Source organism: Gobio gobio (assembly GCF_949357685.1).
Source record: "Gobio gobio genome assembly, chromosome: 18".
NCBI classification, from domain to species: Eukaryota; Metazoa; Chordata; class Actinopteri; order Cypriniformes; family Gobionidae; genus Gobio; species Gobio gobio.
Window position 1 is genome coordinate 30,575,394 of NC_137111.1, and position 25,152 is coordinate 30,600,545.

The 25,152-nt window shown below is 40.9% G+C and overlaps 1 protein-coding gene across 1 annotated transcript in view; it reads right to left on the reverse strand.

The window, feature by feature from the left end:
• Window positions 1-22,135, reverse strand: part of bcl11aa (BCL11 transcription factor A a) — a 52,643-nt gene extending 30,508 nt beyond the window's left edge. The window contains exons 1-2 of the mRNA XM_079842500.1: window positions 21,822-22,135; window positions 18,061-18,396 (exon numbers count right to left, since the gene is read on the reverse strand). Of these exons, the coding sequence (XP_079698626.1) occupies window positions 18,061-18,396; window positions 21,822-21,876 (391 nt within the window). The 5' untranslated portion in view covers window positions 21,877-22,135. The remainder of the gene's footprint in view (window positions 1-18,060; window positions 18,397-21,821) is intronic.
• Between the last annotated feature and the right edge of the window lie 3,017 nt (window positions 22,136-25,152).

Genomic DNA, 25,152 nt, shown 5'->3' on the forward strand with positions numbered 1-25,152 from the left:
GTCTTCTAAAGTCATACAAATGATCTGTGTGATGAACAGACTCAAGTTATTATTCAATGAAAATCAGTCCTAGCGCTTCTTGGTGACAGTTTTATTGATCATATCTTCTATGAATTGTTTCCATCCAATTCATTTGATTGATTGTGGACGAATCATTCAGATGATTTGGGTTCAGGAATGTAATGAAACAATTTATTGAAAAGTTCTGACTCAAAAGACAAACAGACTGAATTTTAAGACGAGAATCAGCCAAACTGTCTCACTGATCACATTGGTTAACTGCCAATGGAGAAGATTTTTAGAATCAAAATCAGAGAAGCTTTATTCGCCAAGTATGTACAAACATGGTTCCCAGGAGCTCTGGGTACATGCATAAATACATTTATACTGTATATACACACACACAACACACACACAAGAGAATAGAAATGTAAGAAATCTAAGTAGAAATTTAAATTAAGAAATTTAAGATTAAGATTAATCTTTATTGGTTTTATTTATTTTATTATTTTATTCTTAATTTTAAAATAATTAAAAACAAAAGTAAAAAAATCCCCCCAAAAAAGTATAAATACTCTTAAAAGCCCCAATCCTGATTTACTTTCATTATATATTTCAAAATTCTCTTATGCTTTCTACAGTAGAAATTCCTACAGGTTTGGAAACACATAAGAGTAAAACAGTGACCGAAACTTTCCTTTTGGGGCGAACGATATTCCTTTAAAAGCCTGCATTTTACAGCTGCACAGATTAATTTCTCTATATATTCCATGTTCTATATCCTAATGAATTACACACATAAAGCTGTCTGGATATTTTAGTATTCAGGATTATAGTTTTGTTGGACACGTTGAAGCTATCAGTTGTGGACTGGGCCCCATTAAGGGCACTGATGTGGCTTTTGATGGTCCTTCTGCAGGAGTAATAGCTGTGGAAAACGTCTCTCTCTCCCTTTTTTTTTCTCACTCTCACTCAATGCCTCAGTGCCAAAGAGCTCTTGTCCAGGCAAACTGTTAATAAAAAGCACTTTAACAAGACTTCACACAGCCCAAAAGCAAACATCACAGATACTCTGGGCCCTGTAAGCAGAACAACTACACGTTTACATAACTAAACAGAAACATCTAACAGTGGGTAAACCTGTATGCAAGATAAACACGACTATATCGTCTCATGGCACGGACAGTAAAAAACAGAAATGGGTTACATAAACATAATTATATTTATATAAACATAAAATAAGAAAAAAAGATGCAGCCTCTTTGTCTCTGCACTTTTTTTAATTCAAGCCAATTATAACCCCATAAATGAAGGTGCACCAGGGGTGTGAGGGGGCAGTTTTGGCTGCTGTGTTCAGGATGGAGGGAAAGGAAGGGTGCGCAGGTGCTGATGTGAATCTGGAGGGCATGTCCATTCATCAAACAGCCCAATCTTACGGCCCCCGCACACAAACAAAATATGCCACGGTAAACATAATCCATACATCAAACTCCAACACAGCGACCCCATTACCTTGTTCTCTCTCCACTGACGTGAACAGAAGCAGTTGAAGGGACGGCAGGTTTAAGGCCGGTAAAGATTATTCACTTCCCTGTGTTCTTTTGGCATCCCAGAACCCTCTGCTTTCGTTTTAAAAGAATAACACACGCACACAAATACTGCAGCTGTCTTCTAAAGTAGCATTACAAGAGTGCTCCATATGAGAGATTTAAATCTCAATTGAGTTCTTGTTGTTAGCATGTTGCTAAGCTAATAACTTGTAAACTGACTGTTAACAGCAATTTAATAGCTTTAAGAAATTTAAGGGTTTTCTGCCAAAATAAAAGCTTGGTGGTTTAATGTTTAAAAAAGAAATTAAGGCAGTCATAAATATTAGTATTGTAATTTTACAGTTTAATAAAATTTGACAAAATTGAGGTAAAATGAGAAAAACGTCTTTGAATAAGGAGAGGGTTGACGATGCCTTAAAACACAGCTCACAAGGTTTTGAAGAGAGCAACTGAAGTGTGGAGGGAAAGAGACAGTTGAAAAGAGGAGGAAGTAGAGGACTATATTTTTTCAGTTGGTGTCGTGGGATTTTGCTTTTGAAAGTTCCTGTTTGTGTAGGGAGTGTAATGCTAATATCAAATAAAACACATTACGAGATGCACGTTTTTTTTGCAGTTTCTTGGACATCGTGTGTCTGTGTGCACAGCATGTCCAGAAATAGTCTGTTGGCCAAAGTTGCGAGAAATAGTATCAAGTTTGCTCTGTGCTATTTAATACACACATAGCCAGATCACATCTATCCTTAGAAATCCAAGCCAGCTAAGACGGTGGGCAGGGTGTAATGAATTCCATGTTGTCTATGTTGAGCCTGTCCTCCTATACGTACCGCTCTGGCCTCTCTATGTCCGGCCAGCCTGTCAGTCTGGCCCGGGCTGAGCCGTATCTGGCCTGTGGTTACATCTGGGGTTCAGATCTCTGACCCCAATCGGGTTACATGTACCACAGTCCGCTCTTCCTCACACATACATGAGCGGCAACATGAACACGCTCTGAAATGCCAGCCTTCTCATGTAGCACACATACTGTGACCTGTGTATCTGCCACCAAAACACTGCACTGGGTGCCGAACTGTACATATGTATATGCTGGTTTGCTTAAAGGGAGAGTTCAACAATAACAAAAAGAGTGTAATTTGCACAACCTCATGCCGTTCCAAATTTCATGGCTTTATTTCTTCTGTGGAACACAGAAGGAGATATTTTGAAAAACTTTCTTTTTTGGTCCATACAATGAAAGTCAATGGGGTCCAGTGATGTTTTGACCCCAGTGACTTGCATTATATGGACGAAAAACTGTTGAAATGTTTCTCAAAATATATTTAGATGAAAAAGGAAGTCTTAGGCTACAGGTGTAAAATGCCATGAGGGTAAGTAAATGAAAATGAATTTTCATTTTTGAGTGAGCTATCCCTTTAATAACAGACAGACACATAGTATTCATGAAGACTGATAACACACACACATATACAAAGCTTACACTTGACCGAAAACTCACATTTGCTGGTCTGTCCCCGTGAATATAGGAGAAGAGCTGGAGATATTCACAACCAGTTCCCAAAAGAGTACTTGGAGAAAATTTCTAGACTGACTATTCAGGTCAGCCACACACACTCACTCACACACAAATAAATGTGGCTGCCCTCCGGCAAACACATATTTGAGGAAAAATAAAACTCACCAGGAAATCATTCCACTAAAACTGGTGCAAGTTAATAAAAATGCATAAACATAACTGCGATTATGTCATAAACATCTGGTGACATACTGATTGCTTTGAAGAGCATAGCAAAATGTACATAAACACACACCCCACACTCTCACACACAAATACAGCTATATAAAAGAAAAAATATATTTTTGGTCTGGAAAAATCTTTCAAAAATTAATTCAAACAAAAACATTCAAAGCATTAGGGCAGAGTCACCCCTCACACCCCCAGCCTATGATTGACAGTTGGTGGCCACTAGCGTGATCAACTGGATAACTGTTGCAGTTGTGCTGGTCAATAAGGCAGATGTGTGTGTGTGCATGTGTGTGTCTGTGTGTTTGGCAAGGCTGATTAACTGCAGAGCAGACCAGTACTGACCTCTGTTCCCTGTGTCCAAGCTCACCTTTGATACGGCACCTAGCATGAGATGGGGAAGTGCCTCAGATAAGACAGAATGCTTTTATGGCACATTGCTCAAGAAGGAAGTTGTCTACCCTTGCCCTCACAAGATCATTCTAACGTAGAATATTTCAAATGTTTATGTATCAGACCCCCCCTCCCATCCCCTCCAAAAAAAACTTTTTCCAGTGTTTAGGTTTGATATACAACGGAATTCAACAAATCAACGAAAATCAAAATCTGTTCTATCAAATCAACAGGAGGTATGCATTTGTGACCTTTCATGATGAATAAGACTGCAAGAATATTCAAATTCTGGCCAATACCAATAAGACAATAATGGTCATGGCTGATAGGTGGCCATTATTATACATCTACATTATTGGTTAAAAAAATCTAAAATAAATAATTTCTATTTTATACTACTTATTATATACTAAGTTAATTTGATTAATGAATGTGCGTTATGAAAGATGAAGGATACATTTTCCATTTAAAATATGCTATAGATAAACGTAAACTGTTTGAATCAGGGAAAAAAGTTGACATATAAAAATAAAATAAAAATTACAATAAATATCCAATATCAATATACTGTTTAAAAGTTTCAGGTTATGGGACATCTCTTATGCTCACCAGACTGTGTGTAATTGATACAAAAAATACAGTAAAATACAGTACAAAATAGAGTAAAAAAGTAATATTGTGAAATATTATTACAATTTAATATACTGTAATAATAACAGTATAATAACTGTTATAAAAATGTAATTTATTCCTGTGATGGCAAAGCTGTATTTTCAGCAGCTTTTACTGCAGTCTTCAGTGTCACATGATCCTTTAGAAATCATTCTAATATGCTCAGGATTCTTTTATGAATAGAAAGTTCCAAAGAACAGTAATATATGTATACTGTATATATGTATATATATATAACTGGATAATATTAAATATTTTAGAGCTAATCATAATTAGACAAATTTATATTCACTACAGAATGTAATATAATTTCCATTACAATTTTTAAAGGCCTAAAATTCCCTGATATTTCCAGGTTTTAATGCCTGTGGGAACCCAGTAGGCATGTCTAAATAAAACGACCTAGCCCAAGTTTCAGATCACACTAGGACTGAGTTATGAAGCACAGTCACAACTGATGAATCACTGTTGCTGGGTCAGTGCCGGCCCAGGGTTCACTGACCATCCCTCAGAGAAGAGGGAGAAATCGATGGTGTCCTCTGTTGGCCGAGGGTAAGTGGGTCATACATCAGGGGTCCTGGGTTCAGCGAGCTGCTTAGCAAGTGGCGATCAGGCACTGGGCGGACAGTGACAGACTCCACAGAGGAAATGCCCTTGCTATGGCTCGCTCGACATGTGACCCTGTCCAGCCAAACACACACACAAGGCCTTCATGTCCCACTTAATGCCTGTTATAGCCTGAGCTCAGCATAATGGCCAAAACGGTCATAAAAAAAGACCCCTCGAACACATTGATTTCCTCAAGGCGGGTTTTCTCAACCTAAAAGCGCCTTTTCTTGTTAATTTAAACTCCTTCTTTCCTTTAAATCACCAACAGGGACCCGCAGGTCATGAGCATTATCAGAATTGCGCTTTCATTTTCTTTTGGTGTTTTGTTTTTGTTCTCAAAAGTCCTCCAAGCTAAAGAAGATGATGACGGAGCCCAGGCTACAAGGCCAGCTAACCGGTCTAAACTGGTTCTGACATTGGAGGGTGTGCAGCTGGTGGAGAGAAAAGTAGCATTGTTTTTGCCTTTAGCAAAAAGGAACCTGGAAGCATTTGAGCAATCGGCTGCAGGTACAGTAAGAGAGAGACAGAGAGAGAGAGAGAGAGAACTCAAGAAAGAGAGGAGAATAAAAATGAGAGGTAGGAAAAAAACAAGCAGGCAGCACGACTGATGAGCGAGAGAGGAGGGTGAGAGGAATTGTAAAGGCTAGAGTGAGTGTGGGCTATGACACTGTCTCATCAAACAGCTGGACCTCGGCCAAGTTCATCTGTTAATGGACAACCACCATAGGGCCCCCAGCTCTCCCCCTTCAACCAGCGCCTCCCTCACCCCCTCAAACCCTCGCTGCTCTCTCTTTCTCCGAAAAAAGAAACAGACGTAGATTATTCTAAAGCCTTTTCTTTTTGTTGGAGATAAACAAAGTACTTCAGGTTCAGGGCTCACCCTGGGACTCTGACAAAGCAATCTATCATCCTGTCTGGCTCAGCCAGTTTGACCACACTGAGCCCAAGGAGGCTAATGGACCCACTGGACAATTTTGTCTTTGTGTGGATGCCCCCTCCATTCTGCCACCCCCTGTTCCGATGCCCCCTCACAGGCACAGATGTGCTTGACCAGGCCCTCTCCAACCTGGGTCCATCTCTTCCTCTGTTTTATTAAATAGCAAAACGTGAAAATGCTTCTAGTTTGCATTTTTGTAATGTATTCAAATATTTTTTAATTACAAATCATAATCAACTGACAACCTGAGTGAATTATGGAATTTTAAAAAAAAAATGTCAGGATGTATTCGTTTTAATGACAGCAGTACTCATGTTGCATGAACATCACATGCTTTATCACCAGCAAAGAACATCTGACAGTCCACACAAAGAATCACATGATCAATGTGACAAATGTGCTTATTTATTAGTGTGGAATCTGAAATATTTCTTATTTTAAATCATATACGTATCTTTGTTTTAGAATTTTCAAAATACAAAAACATTATTTATTCCCAGGTTTAAAATGGATTTTGAATGTCAGATTTTTATGTGGACATTAAAGATGAAAATGAGAGTTTGTGAGAGAAAGAGCAGGGGAGATAAGAGATAAAAAGAATGGTTAGCATTAGCCTCAGACGTGTCAAGACACATTCGCCTCCTGGATTTTCCCTGGAATGACATGCAACGGAATGAAACTCAAGAGAGGGAAAAGTATAAAAGAACAAGGCAGGGAGAGGGAGAGAAAGTGCAGGAGAAAGGGGGCAAAAGAAGTGGACTTAAGAGTATTTTAGTCCTTGCTTGCAGGGATTTTCAAACAGAGGGCGATTTTACTTCAGTTTTTGTCTTGCAGTCAAAGGCAGCATTATATATTCTTTTCATACTTTTCCTCGGTCAGGTATTACATTTGTCATATTGCCCAATGTTCTATGCAGTTGATAAATCATGTGGTATAAGACATGTCACCCATGCTACAATCAGAAATGTTTAGAAAGTTCCTCACCCACTTTTGAGGATATATTTGAGTTGAAAACAACAGTTAACAAATGCTGATTTAATAATAAATGTAATTAATGTAAAACAACAAAGAGCCAATAAAAAAGTGACATTTTATTAATTTGTTCATTTATATAAAATCCCACTGAAAAAAAAATCCTAATGTGTATCTTTAACTACACATTGTCATATGAACAACCAATCAGAAACTACAGTGATTTTGATCTCCTGAGCCTTAAACACAACACAGCACTCTATCAATTCTTGGTTCATGAAGTTAGACAAGGTAAAATTACTTGAAATTCAGTAAGTGAGCCAAATTAAATTAGAAACTGCTCCACTGGATTCAAATAGGAACCCACTTATAAGAGTTATTCACTTGGGAATCAGACTTCACTGGTTGCGGGGTGTGTTTTTGTAAAGTCACATAAGAGGCATTCACTTGAGAATCTGACTTTGCTGTTTATGCACTAAAAAAAATAATTTAATTTTAAAAATTAAAAACTGCAGAGTTTTAAAAACGGTACCAGTTATTGTGCTATTCAATAAATGCACGAAAGTAAACATTAATTTACTATGCCACACATGTCCCTTTACAACAGGGACAACATGTTACGTCAACTAATTAATATTCATAAGCCTGATAAAGTTTATAATATGACCCCTCCCACTTTTCAGATGGTTCCTGGATTCTGCTGACAACTGATACAAGGATTAAGGCAGACATAACATGAGCAGGTCGTCTATATATCATGCATGGTCCAAATACACAGGTAAAGCCCCACTGCATGTTTATGCATGCATGTGTGCGCGTGTGTGTGTGTTGTATGAGCTCAGGCAACAGACTAGAGACAGCAGCACCCATCAGGGATAGGTTCCTGTTCAGAGCACAAACAGACACGGTTCACAACCCCCACTGTGAAACAAACAGTCCAGAGCCTCTGCCAGGATCTCATCTCACACTTACACACACACACACACACACACACAAGTGAATGCATGCGGCATACAACAGATCACACAAGCTGACTGCAAGCAGTCCAGAGCAAGACGTCTCAATCAAACAACAAACATAATTCCCAAAGGATGACAACACATTCTCTGCTGTACAGGTGCAAAAAGATAGTGACAAAGAGGGAAAAGAGCTTAAAGCAGAATTCAAGGCGGAATTAGACACAGATGGCCGAAGAGAAGACCTCAGGATGGAGAGATAGATAAAGTATTTGCTTTTTGAGTCCGCTAATCAAGGAGAAAAAGAGAACTAATCAACCCGTATTACAGAGATCAGATGTGCCGCCCGGGACGGAGTCAAACGGACAGCAAACGCTCTTCCCCTAAACATGCACAGCCGTTTCGTTCTTTCTTTACCCATTTTGAGACGATAAATTATCCATTAGATTTCATCATATCTTACTAAGGCAATTACATCAAGAAAATGATAGCGCGTTTGGAATCAATTATGCATGCCCTTGGCCGGAGACCAGAGGCTGGGAAGTCGGAAAGGGCAGATCCACTCCGCACATGCACACAAACACACACACACACACGCATACATGCAAAGAAACCCATACTACACCGCACTACACACACACACACACACAAATAAAAAAAGACCCTGGATCTCACAGATGTGCCCCATCAGTTCATCTTACTGCCTAAAAAGTTCATGCACTTAATAATTTATTTGTGTTCTGGATACGGTTTCCCAGCTGAATATTAACAACTTTGAAGCGTGCTCACAGCCAGGGTAGGGCTAAAGGAGTCCGGAGGAAACAGTGCCTGCCGAGTCCCACCGGCCCGAGTCCATTCTCCTCCCCCTCCCCCTCCCCTCCTCTCCTGAAACCAGCGTGTCCGTCCGAGGAATGAACCATGCAACTTACTTTTTCTCTGATTAAGAATTCTTTTTCATTGCAATGTAGGTTTCAGTGCACCCTCAAAGCAATTTTTTGGCAAAAAACGACGAGGAGAGAAAGGAAAAAGAACAAAAAACATAATATGCTAAATCTAAAAATAAAAATAAAATAAAAATATTTTTTTAAATTATTATTATAATTTGATTTAACCTTTTTACTCTCTTCATCTAACTGCTCATTATAATATATTTATTATAATATGCATTTATTTGATTGACATTTTTTTTTGGTTCATCATCTTCCTGGTTCAATTACATATGACCGTCTCTCTTTTGGGAAATGCGTGTCCCCCTACGTGTGTATTTCCATATGGGCTCCTCCGACTGTACGAATGCATGTTTGAGATCTGGAAGCATTACAGCCACATGTCCACATGTGGAGGGACACACGCAACCTGCTGAAAGATTTAATTAATTTCCCTCAGCATGTTAACAGAGAGCCTCACTTAGTAAGACAAATCACTCTCAGAAAATGGCACTAGCATTTGAATCCCAGCAAGTGTGTGTGTGTGTGTTTGGGGGAGGAGGAGGTGCTCAACATCTGCTTCCTCGTTGGGAAGGGGGTTTACGGTGGGTTTGGAGCAGAAAGAAATGTGTGAATGTTGTCATATGCAGAAGGTAGAATCGTCCTCTGTGTGTGTGTGTAATTTGAGTGGTTAGACGAGACTGCTATCTCTGCAGTGTGTTACAGCGGCAGGCTGAGCTGGGTCTGATCAGCAGTGATTAAGTGCGCCGCTGTATGCAAAGTGCATTAATGAGGGTGTGCAGAGTCATCAAGTAAATTAAATATGTCAAATCTCCCAGTGAACTTTCAATCTTCACATACAAAATGCTGCTTTCATTTACATCCTCCATTTCTCGCTCAAAATCCGGGATGAAAAAAAGCAAAGCACAGAAGCAATTTATACCTTTGCTTCTTTTCTTTTTTTTTCCACAGGACCCCCTCCCCTGTGTGAGCATGCACACACACACACACACACACTTACAAACACAAGCATGCTTTCTCATACACAGCTCCCTGCAGAAGGTCTGACAGGCCGTGCTGATGTGTTCAGAATGCGTATGGTAATAGGCCAATCAAAAATGCAAAACAATTGGCAATTACTGAGAAGACCTAATGGTCATTAGAATTTACAACTAGGTAATGAACTAAAGTCTGCCCACACCATGCATATTCATAAAGCAATTTAGGCTTTGAAGATTAAAGAAGTGCTTAAAATTCAAATGAGCCTGAGCAAATTATCAGTAAGATTCAGTCAGGAAGTAGCGGTGTGCGTGCGCGTGTGTGTGTGTGTGTCGCCAGCACATGTTTTTACGAGTAGATGTTGCACCATTTTCCTCAAGTTTGTTAACAGGAAAAGCTGCCCAGCGTGTGTGTGTGCCTAAGCGAGTATGTAAGCCCCGTGGGCCTGATGGAGGCTAGTGAGGGTCTAGGTGTGAGCTCAGAGACCAATCAACACAATAATGGCTGCTTAACAAAGCTGGCTCTCAGCTTTACTCGACTCTTCGAAATCTTTATTTGTCTCTGTCCTCTCTTGTTCAGATCGGTTAATTCATAAAGAGGAAACGCTTTTCTGGCAATTGGCGGTTTATTGAGTAAATGATCATTTAAAAAGCAGTTCAATATTTGCGGTATAGCAAACATCTGATTAGGTAGAGCGGTAACAGCGGTAATAAAAGAACTTGCTTTGGTGGAGAAGGATATAATAATTTGTTAAAATAGAGCCATAATAATTTGCCATTCATTATGCAGATTACAGTGCTGATTTTATACTTACAATGAAAGTGGTTAAAATAAATCAAAGTACTAGCAAAATAAAAATACATTGTATTCATCAAAAATACAATTTTGAACAAAAAAAGGTAATATTTTCCTTATTTTGTACTAGACATAGCCCTGAGAAAAACTCAATTCTCCTTAATTATACTAACAAAATAAGGTTTTCACACGAACGTTCATGGAAAGACAAATCCTTGTCTTCATCAATGAAATGAAAGGTTGATATCTGTGTCTAACTGTACATGGATCAAATATTAGAGCCTCTGTTGTCACAGCAAGGTTGAGTCTGTGTGGGCTGCAGCTGGGTTCTGGGTGGCTTCATCCCACTCAAATCTAAAAATAAAGCAATTAACTTATTGGCAGGTAGGAGGGGAAAGAGTATGACAGGCCGTCCTGCTCTAGGTGAGGGGTTGTGACCCACATGGGTCTCTCCAGCACAGTAAAGTAGAGATTTAGAGCACAGTCACCACTGAAACTGACAGAACAGAACATTTCTGAGCATTCATATGGATCTATATACAGTATATAAGCGCGTGCGCACACACACATGCATGCATACAAAGCTAGAGTGAGCTTATCATACCAAATATCATGTCAAATATCAAACAAAAGAAGAAGAATCATATAAACATAACAAATCAATCTATTGTTAAACTGTTTGATTTGCTTAATTTAAAAATGCTAAACAAAGTAAGAAAAAAAGCGAGCATATCAGCAGCTCATCAGTCCAGTGAAGAGCTGATTTGTTCGAAAGCATCACATTATGTATTTTTTTGGTCATGCATTTTTGGATGTGCTGTTCCTTTGATATCATCTGATTAACTTAACATATATAAATTTTAAACAAAAAAAAATATTGTTTATTAATCTATGAGAGATCTGAGCCCTCATCACGCAAAACACGTCTGCATACCATCACCGCTGCAGAGTTTTAAACCACATACACACATCCAAATGCGTGCGCACACACATACACAAACACTACAACCCACTAAAACTAGGCAGGCACCCAATACCAACATGAGCAGTGCAGGCATCCACCCAAATCACACACAAACACGGAGAGGGAGATACGGACAGCAGCTCCAGTCGTGGCACGCACGTTCTGGAGGACCTCACATGGGTGAGGGGTGTGGAGTGGCTTCAAGTAAAAGTCTGAGTGAAAGGATTTGACGGTGATCCACCAGCCTGCAAGAGACGGCCTGTCCTGCTTAAGACTGACTTGGTTTTTTTTTTTACATAACCGGATCAGAAAATGGGTATAACACCCCTGTCTTCACCTGTGTGAGAAATCTGAGGGCACTTCCCTGAGGAAAATGTCATTGCTTTCAAAGATTTCTCTTTTATAGCTCAGGTGACAACTTTAAGAGGGGGGGGGGGGGGGGGGGGGGGTTGTAGGATAAATTAAAATCAAATAAAAATTACAGTTAAGTTATGGAAGAATAGTTCCATCTGAGATCTCATTTGATTGCAAACCTTGGCAAATCTGAGCACAGTTAAACTGGAGAAAAATCTGCTCTTTTATAGCTCAGTTTCAAGTAACAACTTTAAGAAGGGGGATAAAAGAATTTTAGGAGGAACATCTGAGACAAAGTTGACCTTTACTCAGATGTTTTGCTACAATTACTAAGGAAAAATAAAAACCCAAATTAGATAATTGTTTACATACAAACAAGAAACTGAATGTGGATAAATTAAAACCAAATTAAAAATATAGCTCAGATAAGAACTTGGCAAATCTGAGCACAATCTGAAATTTCTTCTATGAGATTCCTTGGGTCTTTTTCTGAAAAGAAAAATCGGAGAAGCACAGGATTTTGGCAAAAATCTAGATTTAATCTCATTGTCGTTTTGAGCAACTTTTGAGAAACTGAAGCGATCTCATTTGTGATTTCTCTTCCCTACAGGTGGAAAGCGGACCTCCCTTAAGAGATTAGGAGAGACAGAATGATAGAAGGAGCGACAAAACAGACAGGAAGGGAGAAGAAAGAAAAAACACTGAGCGCTCAAGGTGTCTGTAGAGACTCAAGTCCTGCCATCTGTAACCATTAGAGCCCAGATGAATTGATCGTATTGAGCGACCCGGCTGGCGCGGGGGCAAAGCTGGTCAAGGTGACCTCATAGTGGAGTTGTGTCCGCCCGGTAATACCAGGAGGGATAGAGCAAAAGGAAAGAAGACAGAAGTAAAAAATGAACTAGCCTAGCTCCGGAGCAGTGACGAGGCCATCGCATGTGTCTGACAGCGTGTGTGTGTAAAAGGTAAACAGAGTAGTGGAGGACACCCCTCCTGAAGCCCACCCGATGCCTCCAGCCCTGCTCTGTGCCAATTTCTCTTTGGCATTGGCCACTGAGGGATGTCCTGCAGTACTAGTGCCAACTCACACACACACACACCTCGCATGCACGGCTGCAGAAAACCACAAACAAACTCACAGGCCCCTCGCAGCCACACACACACACACGGCCTAGTAATTCTGCACCATTCCTATCTGTGTTTATAGACGCTGTCTGTAATCCGCAGAGATTTATAAATATGCTTTGTAGTACATAAACATTTTTATGGACACGTTCCTCTAAAACATCTGACACAATTTGAGAGCTGTAATACGACAGGACCCAGTGGGTCTGTGCGCGTCCACCCACATACAAAACACGCGTACATGTTGGCACACATAAAACGAGGAGCTCAAACCAGAGCGGAGCTTGAATATCACAAAATCTCTCGGTAGAGCCATAATCACACTTCTCACGAACCTAAAATCAAACCCTACACCTTCTAGACCTGCACGTGACTGCGAACGACAACAGATACTGAGCGTTTTTACATCAAGCTTTTATTTTTCATCTTAACATCCGGCGGAAAGACAAAGCGATCGCTCGAGGAAGTGCAGGAAAGACGGCGTGATCAGGTGGCATTATGGAGATGAGGACAGACAGAAAGGAGAGAGAGCTGGGTATTTCTCCTCTTGTGATGGAGGAGGCGATGCCATTGTCTGCAGGAGGGAGGGATGGGGTGGGGGGGATGAGAGCGTCATTGGGTGCTAAGAGCGTATGAAGGGGTGCGGGGGTGGGAGAACTGAGACGGAGCGGGTGGCACCGTGCCAGGCAGTGCCCGTCTGGCTGCTAAATACCTTTGTTTCCTTGCACGCCAGCTTTGCCGCAAAAAAACAGGTAAAACGGACATGATTTTTAGGGTTTTAAGACTTCAAATATACATTTCTCATTTAATACCTCTCAATTTCAATCGGATATTTAAAAAAATGGTATTGGACGAATGACAAAAAAAATACTCCTGTTTCTCATTTTTTCCCAGGCAACACAAAATTCCCAACCCAACCAAAAATGTGTGCTGTAGCCCATTAGATGAGAATGGCGAATGAAAAGAAGCCGTCCACCCCCACAGCACCGAGCCGACTGTATCATGCAAATCAAGCCCAGGGATGCAGAATATCACAATGTTTCTGCGAGGGATGCTGCGAGACACATCTCCACATGCAGCAAAACAGCTCCAAGAGAATTAAACATCATTCTGTGCTATTATTACACCTCATCCCTCTGGAAAAGCTGCACACCTCGCTCACACACAAACACACACACACACTCACACATTCAGTAATGCTATTTTTCCAAGATCAGACATGAGATGGTACGCATTTGAAGGGACTAGATACAAACACATGGGCATACAACAGCACGGTACTCTTTGAAGGGGGCGACGGGTCTTGTGTGTGAAGAAATCCTGTCGTGAAAAGAAAATAAAAAGGTTTGGAAAATTAGACCCCCTCCACCCCCCTAAATTCGAATACATATTCATAAAGAGCCGCTTCCAAGGAATCATCGCCATTCGGGTAAGACATGTCTCTTTGTCGCTTCCTGATAATTCATTTTCCTGATTGTAAAAAAAAAGGACATGCAAGGTTTGGGTGTTGCCCCATATTAAGCCGTGACAGCGCGCACACACACACACACACACACCTGCACAAATAGAATGATCTTGTGACACTGAGCTGCCTCTGTATACATGCATTTTTCCACATGCGCCTGTATTACGTCTGTCAGAAACACACACTACTATGCTGCACGGGGCGGTTTAGAAAATAAAAGCAACTGTCGTGGTAGCCTCGGCTCTCATTGATGACCGAACGTCAGCTAACGCTGCTCCTCACAAGTCCTCTTAAAAAACGATCAGTGTCAGCACACTCGCAGCTGAACTCCAGAAGGGCGCTTTGATGATAATTATGATCATGACAGATCGTCAAGCTCCAGATAATATGTGATTTAAAAAAGGAAGAAGAAAAAAAAAAACAATAAGGGAAAAAAAGCTTAAATTGCTGGGGTCTTTGTTAAGCCACTCATTTGGGTCACATTTTGGCACAGAAAATTGCAGGCAGCTCACATGCCAGACAATCGCACACAGTGTAATTGATTCAATATTAATTGGATGCCCCTGATTTACATTGACTGCTACAGCCATATGCATAGCAGAGAGGGAGAGAGTGACAAAATGGGCGAGCGAGCGAGCGGGAGAGTTAGAGGCATTAAAAACCCACCCAGCAAAGGCCATTTAAAAAACAATTATCTGTATTGAGGTCCGTTCTGCATGGCGGCAGTGTTAGTCCGATCTAATCTGCCGATTTATTGGAGAGCAGTCATAATTTCTGAAGGGCTGCCATAGCGAAAGACAGAGTCTTGAAAAGCGTTTGATAAAAATAAAAAAAAGTTCAGAGCTCCAAATGGCCCCATATCGTGAGCCAAAGCGAATTCAATCTGTTCCATCGACATGTTTTTGGACAACGCGTTGCGAAACAGAAGATCATAGGATGTTGCTCTGCATAATTTTTACATTTCATCAGACGTCTTACATTGTGAGGCAAAGGACACGTTGCAGATTATATCAAGAGAGCGTATTCAAAGCTCTGGGAGCAGCGTTAATTCAACTAGACACTTTTGTGACAACCCATCTAGTTTTTGCCATTTTCAGGGAATAGGAGGTTCCAAAATTTCATTTAGAGATTAAAAATTTAATAAAAACATTATGTCTGTATAAAAATCACAGCATGGTAGAGGGAAGGGTCTCAGTCTTCTTTACTAATGCCATCTCGCCAGGATACATTGTGCTATTTGGGGTAATACACAGCCACACACGTGTGTGTGTGTATTGCCACTTTCTATGCTCACACAGCAAGTCCATTCCTCTGTGGCAGGAACTGCTTTTCCTCACACTGAGCAGCTCTATATGGAAATGGAGTTGTTACATCACACATAACAATTTCCTTATTTGGTCGTCTGAACTACACCATAATGATCCCTCCTAAAATAGATCAAATAAATAATAAAATATATAAAAATAACAATAATAAAAAATAATTTAAACAAATAAAAGTTATTTAATAAAAGAATAAAATGAAAAATCTTTAAAATAATATGTAAAACAAAATAAATAATGGATAGAATATAAGTTAAAAAAAATACAAATTATAAATGTTTTTTTTAAGTGTTTTGAACTATCACCTTTCACTTCACCCTTTCAAATTCAGTTTTGCGATGTTCTAGCCCACCTCAGGTACAGATACACGCACACTCTCACAAAGAATTCCAGTTTACATATTCTTGGTAAGCTGCAGTCATAACTAACCTTGAATGTGTTATGTCTGAAATCGTCTATAATATGGCTAATTAATATCTCTTCCCTGTCTGACCTGCCATGGCAGCAGATTCAGTAACATGCTGAGAAGCTGTTATGGTCCTTCCCACAAAATTGTTTAAAAAAAATAATAATAACAAGCACACATAATACCAGTGACCCAACGCTATCAGCTGAACCCTGATACATTATGATGTAAATGAGTTTAATAACCCAGTTTAGCGGCTGACAGAAACAAGAGACGTGTGCGATAGCCGGCTCGCATAAAGGTTGTATAATTTGTGCTGAAACTGCATCAACATGCTTAAAACAAAGAGGGCAAGCAGGCACAAATGACCCCGTTCAGCCTCCATATCTGATCAAATTTAAACGTACTCTAGCACAGCACAGTGTTTCACAGCAGATTATTGCATACATTTTGCACGCACACAAACTATACGGATGCATTTTCTGTATCTCAAAATATGCAAGAGGGAACTGTTGGAAAACAACTTGATACTTGAACTCAACCGCTGATAATTAGCCCAGAGCAAAGGGTCAAGTCCAAATGACTCTTGATGGGGCTAACCGGACCCAGACGCTTCCTGGAACCTGATCTTTGAGGCAGACCAGAGAATGGCCAAACGTAAAGCCAGGCCAGAAAAACAGACTGGAAAGTCTCACTCTCACATTTTCTACATTTAAAAAACAGCCACTCTAAATCGCCCCACCAGCCCGAGACACTTATGGACACATAATAGCACGCCGACAACTTAATTTCACTTAACGCTCAGCTTAAGGAAGATTAGACTTATGCTGCTATAAGATTCCAGCGTTTTCTTTATTTTAAGTTGTTTACAGTGGAAATGAGGAGCTAGCTTGTTAGCTGTTTTTTATGACTGTATTTTCTCTGTTTTATACAGTGCATAAAGTCAACCTCTAATTAAAATGCACATCCACAAAACTAAAACAAATAATTAGCATTTTATTGTTCCCTGACAAACCAAAATAACCAAACGGCCTTCCATTTCCTTTCCTTTTTTGACAGAAAGTGAAAATGTGCAGGCGTGCATTTCTACGGATAAGATGTGGCTGTGCAAGAACCCACAACGAAATCAAGATACATCTGTCGAGACCACATGAGAGAGGCTGTGCAGCACAGAGAGGCATTTCCCATGAGCCAGTGGACACACACCGAGGGGGATGGCCTCTCTTGTCACAGCAAGGACTCCTCGAACCGCCCCTCCAGTGCCAAAATCTCCCCCTCTCAATCCCTCTTTTTCTCCCTGTAGGGATGAGCGGCCCGCCGTGCCATTAAGAACACACCCTCTGCACTCTACTTTGGCGGCCGGTAACAAAACTTGCAACTTTTAAGTCAAAGTCTGCCACTATGGGGAGTGAACGACAAGTTACAAGAGAAAAAGGACTTCAAAAACACAAAGTGCAAATGTGTGGGAATGTGTGATCTACAGTTCGAATCTGAGCTTAATTATCCAAATCCCACAGAGTCCAACTGAAGGAGATCCTTGATTCCAAGCAGCGATGATCTTGGGATAATAAATCAGATTTTAAATGTTGTTGTTTTTTTTTATCTTTGTAGCCTACTCTATGAAGTAATGCCGGTTCCTCTTTTGGTCTTCGTAATGGCTTCTCACTCTGAGGTTTGATTGAATATACCCCCTTCCCCTTCCTGCCCCACAGCTTTTAAATATTCAGCACTCTGATACGTCTCCAGAGCTGCGAACGAGACGCCCCACGGAGGAAGGACATGTGTCTACGATATGTGGCCCACACAACAACTCGGCTCCACCACAGATTTTCCTCACACAGACACAAAAAATGAATAAATATCACATGGGATGAGGTTACCTGTAATGTTTTCCTGTTTGGGACAGATTCCTCGAGAAGACGTCGATAAGCAGTCATCATCCTCCGGCGTGACCTGGACGCCCACCTCCACGGGGTTGGACGCTCTCCTCAGCTCACCGTGCGAGGGCGAGGGGGGCTTATCCACTGCTTTGTCCATGCACAAAGTGCCATTGCACTGCTTCCTTTTGTGCTCAATGAAAATAAGGATGTCTCCCAAGGGGAAGTTCATCTGACACTGGCCACAGGTGAGCAGGTCCTGGTCTCCCTCTGGAGATACCTGTACCAGCCCGCGCTGTTCCTGCCTCTCCTCCGAGACCACGGCTGACAGGGGCTCGGCTGCACACAGGAAGAATCCATATGCGACACAGAGGGAACGAAAAAGCAGAGGGAATATTAGAGACTGGGTGCTGTAATGAACGCAGTCAAGACGAGGGAGCACATATATATCAGGACAAAAAGAAAAAAGAAAAAAAAACATTTATGCTCCACATCAAACTCCCACCTTTTTTATTTCGTTTATAATTTCAGTTCCATAAATGTAATTACCTCACACAAGTTATACAAATTATAATAATTATTAACATACAAAAAAAAAACAATTAGTCATTGCCAGTTGAACTTCAATGAACAAGTAGAAAAACATAAAATCCCTAAAACTAATAGCAAGGGCATGACATCGTATTAACATTTGATTTAGCTATTATGATATTACTGTAAAAGCAACATAATCGTGTTATATCTGTATTCGGTGTGTCTAAAACTACAGTGAATTCATCTCAGTCTGACTCTTTGTTTCACTCAACCATACACACATCTGGATCGTGAAATGACTGCATGGACAACACGTGTAGATATCCAGCAAACCCAACACAGTCACAGCTGCAGCAATACATGCTTCACACCGTAAGGACTATTAGCTTTTTCCATTACACGATAAAGTTAGCTTCAAGGTTCACACACACACACACACACACACATGCAGTTATTGTATAAGGATTGTTTAGTGAAATCGTTTGCGCAGAGGTTACACTAGCTTGCTAACGGTTAAGAATCTTGACCTTCTTTATAAGCTGCCAATTTCATGCTTTAATGAACCTAAAACCACAGAGAATCAAAAAATAGATTTTAATTTTAGTGGGTGATGATTGGTACAGATTTTGATAAAAAGGTGTCGGGATCATGTGCAGGTCGGATAAATTTACTTCAGGACAGTCTGGGGCAGCTATTGAGGGGCAGATGTGGAGTAGCCTACCTCAGACGTGCTTATGAGGAAAAATATCCGAGACATTTGCACATGAAATAAAGACGAAGTGTGATAATTATCCCTTCTATATGGAGCTCTTCGCCATTTAAAAAAAAAAAAAGTTTAAATGCTCACCATACAAATAAATAGGCTAAAAGAAAGTACTTTGCGATTAAAACTAAAGTGAACTCAAACCATTTTAATTCTCATAGTGATATCGATTCGTAATGAATTCGTAATGATAACAGCAGTAGAACTAGCTCAGTTATGTGTGATTGTGATACAACACAGATAATCGATATATGCAAAACTTCAGATATTATTTAATAATAATACCGAGGCGAGTATGCTATTATAAAGTTACAAAATATATATCTCTGTAAAAAACGTCACAATAAAACAGCAGCCTATATTCAACACTTAATTTAGCTACAACAATTATATACTTATTTTACTATCGCAGCTGCAATCTAAAGATATCCGTAGCCATATGTATAGCCTATTATTGAATTATATAATATTTAAACGGCTGGCCTTGTATAAATAAACAATGATTCTGTAAATATGTTGCAAAGGAATATTCGACAATCTAGATATTTAAAAAAATATATAATAAGTTGGCTCAGAAAGTGTGGAAACTGTGGAAAAGTGTATCACATTGAGTTTTCCCAACTGTTTTAAATTCCACTACACTGCGATGGCAATAAAAAAAACTATATTTATTTTCTTTTTTTTTTACTGAGAATATATTTAGATATTTCAAATCAATTCAAGTGCCTAAAATCAAAAGAAGCTTAATGCCAAAAAAATTATAATATTTTCAAATAGTTCTCTGAAAAGTAGACTGTCTCTTTGTGTATGAACGTGGACATTTAAAGCTGGTTTTGAATTTTAAAAAAAAATACGTTTGTCATAACAGCTCATTCGTTTTAGTGTCTCTTTCACTTTAAAAATAACTGCCTTCTGTGTAATTATGAATTAGATGGCAAAGTTTATCATGATTGACATTTGGTCTATTTGTAGCCTAATCCTCCTTTGTTAGTTTGCTTGATCTATTACAAAAATACAAGGTATAAAAATTCTACATGTCATGCCAGGTCAGGACGGGGTAAAAAAAACAGTTCATATACAATACGTTTCGCTCTTGCTAACATATGGTCAAATATAGATAAAGATAGCGGTGAAACTGATCGGGTTCGAGTGTAGTTTATGATCGTCGTCTGCCCCCTAGCGGTGGATTTCTGACACGAACAGCAGCGAGCACACGGAGTAACCCGCGCTGAGATCCCACAGCCTGTGTGTGTGTGGAAACCCAATAATGTTACACGATACTTTACAATGTTACAACAACTCGGGATTTGTGTCAAACATGTTTATCTAATAAAACGCGGACTGATGCTTTTGCAGCTTTACATTTGAGATATCAAACGGTAAATCTCTAAAAGACTGGAGCCAAAACGTTTTCGTTTCGTCGTCTTCCTGACAACATTTCAGGTCCATAAAATAGCCTACAAAGCACACTCGATTTGCACAAATGCAACTTGCCACAGAACTTCAATACACGTTTAGAGTAAAATAAATCATTCTAAAGATAATTCTAAGAATAGCCTAGCAGTGCTACAAATGTATGCATACAAAGAGCAATGCTGACTGGTTTTCTCGATGCATTTGTATCTAAATAGTTGCATTACATTTAGGTTTCGTCTTACCTTTGCCACCGACATTTAAGACAAAATCAGGCCTACGTGAAATTGAATTTATCCTTGTAAATGCACTCGAAACGGCAAAGAGCGTAGCGTAAAATCGTCTCCTACTGCCTTGCTAGCGAAAGCCCATACAAGTAGATCAGAATCGCGTTTTGCTTCTTCAAATGCAAGAAAAGCTTATGTTTAAAATTCGATCAGAATTTATGTGCAGAAGGGTTTCTCTGCAATGTTGGTCTCACACAGGCGACTATGCGTGCTCTATTTGCTGGCAGTAGGTAGTACGCGCACGCGGCGCTTGTAAACAGTCGGACACGAGATTTTTCCCAATCAAAATTCACTTCCACTCTTTGAAAATCTTCCAAAAATAGTGCGAGAGGGGGGAAATCCTGCCCAGAATCACAGACAGACAGCGTTACGGGACATTCCACGAGATGTGAGCGTAAATAAGCGAGCGAAAGCAAGCGTGCATATACCCACCACAGTCCGGTATATGTGAGCGCTTGCTGTTAAGTGGTCAAAGCGGCTAGGGCACGAGAGCCAAGACATATGCGCCTAAACACAGAGTCGGCATGAACTTCTCCAAGTATAGCGATGGAAAGCAAACTTTTCTGGCATTTCGGCGGACGAAGGTGCGCGTAAAGGCATTTCAGAGATGGGAGCGCTCTCTTCTCTAAAGTCCACTTGATCTGCGCTGTCCAGTGTCCAGTGTGTCTTCACTGAGAATTACGCTCCTCTCCAGCAACTCAACACTACAGAACGGAGCCAAAAACAGGTAAACGCAACGGGCAAAACATATATTTGTCTTTACTTACGCGAAAAATCCCGTTTGCTTAAGTGCTGGGGTTTGCCTTGCTTGCGGCGAGACATGGTGGTTGGTGGTGGCTTTCAGCTCGGTTCACATCGGGAGAGCCGGGTTAGAAGGGAGACTCCAGAGAAAATATCTTCATCAATGCCTTTGACATCCAAAATAAATTAGAAATAATACAAAGATGGCGCAGGGAAGATGGATTGTGGGATAGCCGTCATGGCTTTTTTGAAAAGAGAGAGAGAGAGAGATGAAAAAATGGCAAAAGCCCCCCTGAGCTGCAAGTTCAAGTGCGGACGTGACGTCCCTGCGAACTTGAACGTCAGGAGATGGATGGACATAGACATACAGAACATGGGCAGGGCAAAGCCGTGGAGTGGGAGGAGGGAGTGGAAATAACAAAACCAATGGACACTCATTAGGGGCTGGACATGAAAAATAGACCCGAAGAAGCCAATGGACAGAAAGATCAGGGGGCCGGACAAGAGGCGAGAGAGAGAGAGCGAGAGACACGCACACACAGAGAAAGAGAGAGAGGGGGGAGATATGCTTAATGAAAGCAATGTGCGCTGCGGTGTGTGTGCGTGCGTGCGCGCGCGCGCTGGGGGTGGACGCAGGAAAACAGAGCACGAAAAGCCAATGGACAGGAGATTCAAGGGGGCCGGACATGCTATATATACAAAGAGAGGGGAGAGGGACCTCGCATATAAGGTTTCGTAGTGGACACTGATGGTGCTTCAAACACAGTCACTCAACTCCTGGTCAAACAGTCAGAGGTAGCGCGCGAGGCGAGCTGCTTCTCGGCGAGACACGATCGGGTTGCATGAACAGGACAGACAGGTTCCGAGTCGGGGCATGTGGGTTCAACCGCCGCGTGCGCTGCCACATTCCTCCAGAACAGAAGCCCAGAGAAACTTAAGGGACATCACGTAGAGCGGGATAGGATACTAGCTCGCGCGCTTTGCGAGCGATGTAGGTGGGACTTAAATACTACAAGAGTGTAATTGTAAAAATATAACAACACACTGACGAATAGATTGTGGGAGCAGCTCACTAGAAAGAAAGGGGACGGGGTAATAACTTTCAGATGTGTTCAGATTATAGAGAATGGCGACTGGGGCGGGAGGAGGGGGTGTCGGTAAACCGCGTGGATTTAGAAATATAAAGATGCTGTAAACAGCGCCGATGCATTTGAAATTAAAGAGACATGAAGCGTATAACCGAACGATGACAAGCTAGTTCAATGCATGAGGTGGGAGGAAGAGAGAGAGACACCCCTGCGAACTAGTAGAAGTACGACTAGACTATAGCGACTGCTCCAGAGACTCAAAGCAGAGGCTGCGTGAACAAGTGACAGTCTGCGGGGAAAAGGCACAATTCAATAGGGAACCGATCGGAACTGAAATCGAATGCTGGAGATAATACGTGACCCGTGAGCGAGCGGGCGAGCGAGTGAGTGAAATTGCTTTGCAGGCTTGTACGCTGACATCTTTGTTTCTGGACCAAGACTGATCGCTGTGTTGGTGCGTGTGTGTGTGTTTTTTTTTCCTCGGCGCGAGGTGTCAGATCTTTACGCGAAAGTTGAGTCAGGTTTGCGCTGGGTAAAAAGGTCAACTCTGCGCGAAGGCTATCTGGGAATGCCAATGGATTCGCTCGACTGTGCCACACTGACTGTGCCGATGCCTTTTCAGGTCATTGTTCTCAACAAGTGCATATTAAAAGCACCGTATCGATCTGAAATGTGTATATAAAGCCTTAGTTTCAGTGCAGCGCACTATTCTCCAGCAGGCACAAAGAGAGATAGCTACATTTACAGCAAGTTTAAGAGTGCAGCGCGTAGATAATCATGTAATTATTAAAAATAACAACAATAATGTGTTTTAAGAAAAGGAATATGTAGGGTTGTTGGGTTGGCTATATTAATAATTGCTTATTATAAAAGCTTAGAGAGAATTGCATTGGGGTTAAAACACCAGCATAGACGGTTTTCTGGATAATAAAAAGTAACATGAGAATGCGGAGTCAAGCTGTAACACACTTTTTGTTTCTAACTAGGACCTTTATATTTAAGGGTCTAATATTTCTGCGATCATGCAGCGTGATTGACAGAAATGCACCACGGATTCCTTTAGGTCCTCTCGAGAGGGATTGAGCTCTGAATGTCATGCATCCCACATAAGGATTGCATTGTTAAACCTCACTCGAAATATTTCGTCAAAAAATAAATGTGTCGGGATAAACTTAAAAGTTGTGGCTAGAAATAGCATGTAGTCTGAAACTGAGGAAATATTTCCCCGCGCGTGAATAGCAAATGTCGGTGGTGAGGTTGGAGCGCAACGTATGGAAATAGCGTTTACTTTTAACTGATCGGTCGTTGTGTAGCTTTTGGTGCTGCTCGAAAAAATTCTTTAATAACACTAACCATGGCACCTGCCCACTCAGGCCACTGGCTGACGGAGCGCCTTTTTTTTTTTTGTTTACATTTTTACTTTTCTTGAAAGTCTGTCCCTGCTCCCAGGCGGACATTGATCAGCGCAAACGGAGCGTTTACACCTCCTTCAGGAATGGAAGCTATCAGGCAGCAACAAAACGCCGCGTACAAACAGAATCTCAATATGTAAATGACAATGCGACTGATCCCATCATAAATCAGCCAGACGTTAAATGCATTGCAATATCCATCTCTCCAATGCACGGTCAGGCGCGCTCGCTCGTACAGAAAAAGTGCTTTTGTGTGAGAGAGTGACAGAGGAAGCGATTGGAAATAAGAGTGAGAGGAAAGTGCGATGACAGATTCGTGCTTAAAATAACGTTTCAGCTCAGTGCGCGAGGCCCTGTGGATGACACAAAAACCAGATTGCCAAACCTATAAGATAACTTTATTAAAATGCTACCTTCTAGTAAATGGTAAAGGTGTTCACTATTTAAGACAACAAAAAAAAGATTATTGGTCCATAGGACAGTTAAATTTCTTTTGGCCATGTGCTTGCCTTCCACGGGTAGTGGCTCAAGGAAATTGACTGACTGGCCCCTTGGGCACATTTTAATATATGGACATGACCGAGGGCTTATGCGATAAATCAACGCCCAACGCCCTGTTCATGCTTCACTCCTCTCATTTTCCCACTAGCTCTGGCAATTCATCAGCAGATCTGTTTTCCCTGCAACTGTTGTCCAGCGCCGATGTCATATTGAAAGAGGGGCTTTATTGGCATCTCTGGTTTACCAGAGAGATTAGCACTGAGTAAAAACCGTCGCGTGCAGTTTGTGTGCGTATATGAGAGAGAGCGCGCGCGCTATAGTGTATTCATCTATCTTTGCCTAACTGTAAAGACCTT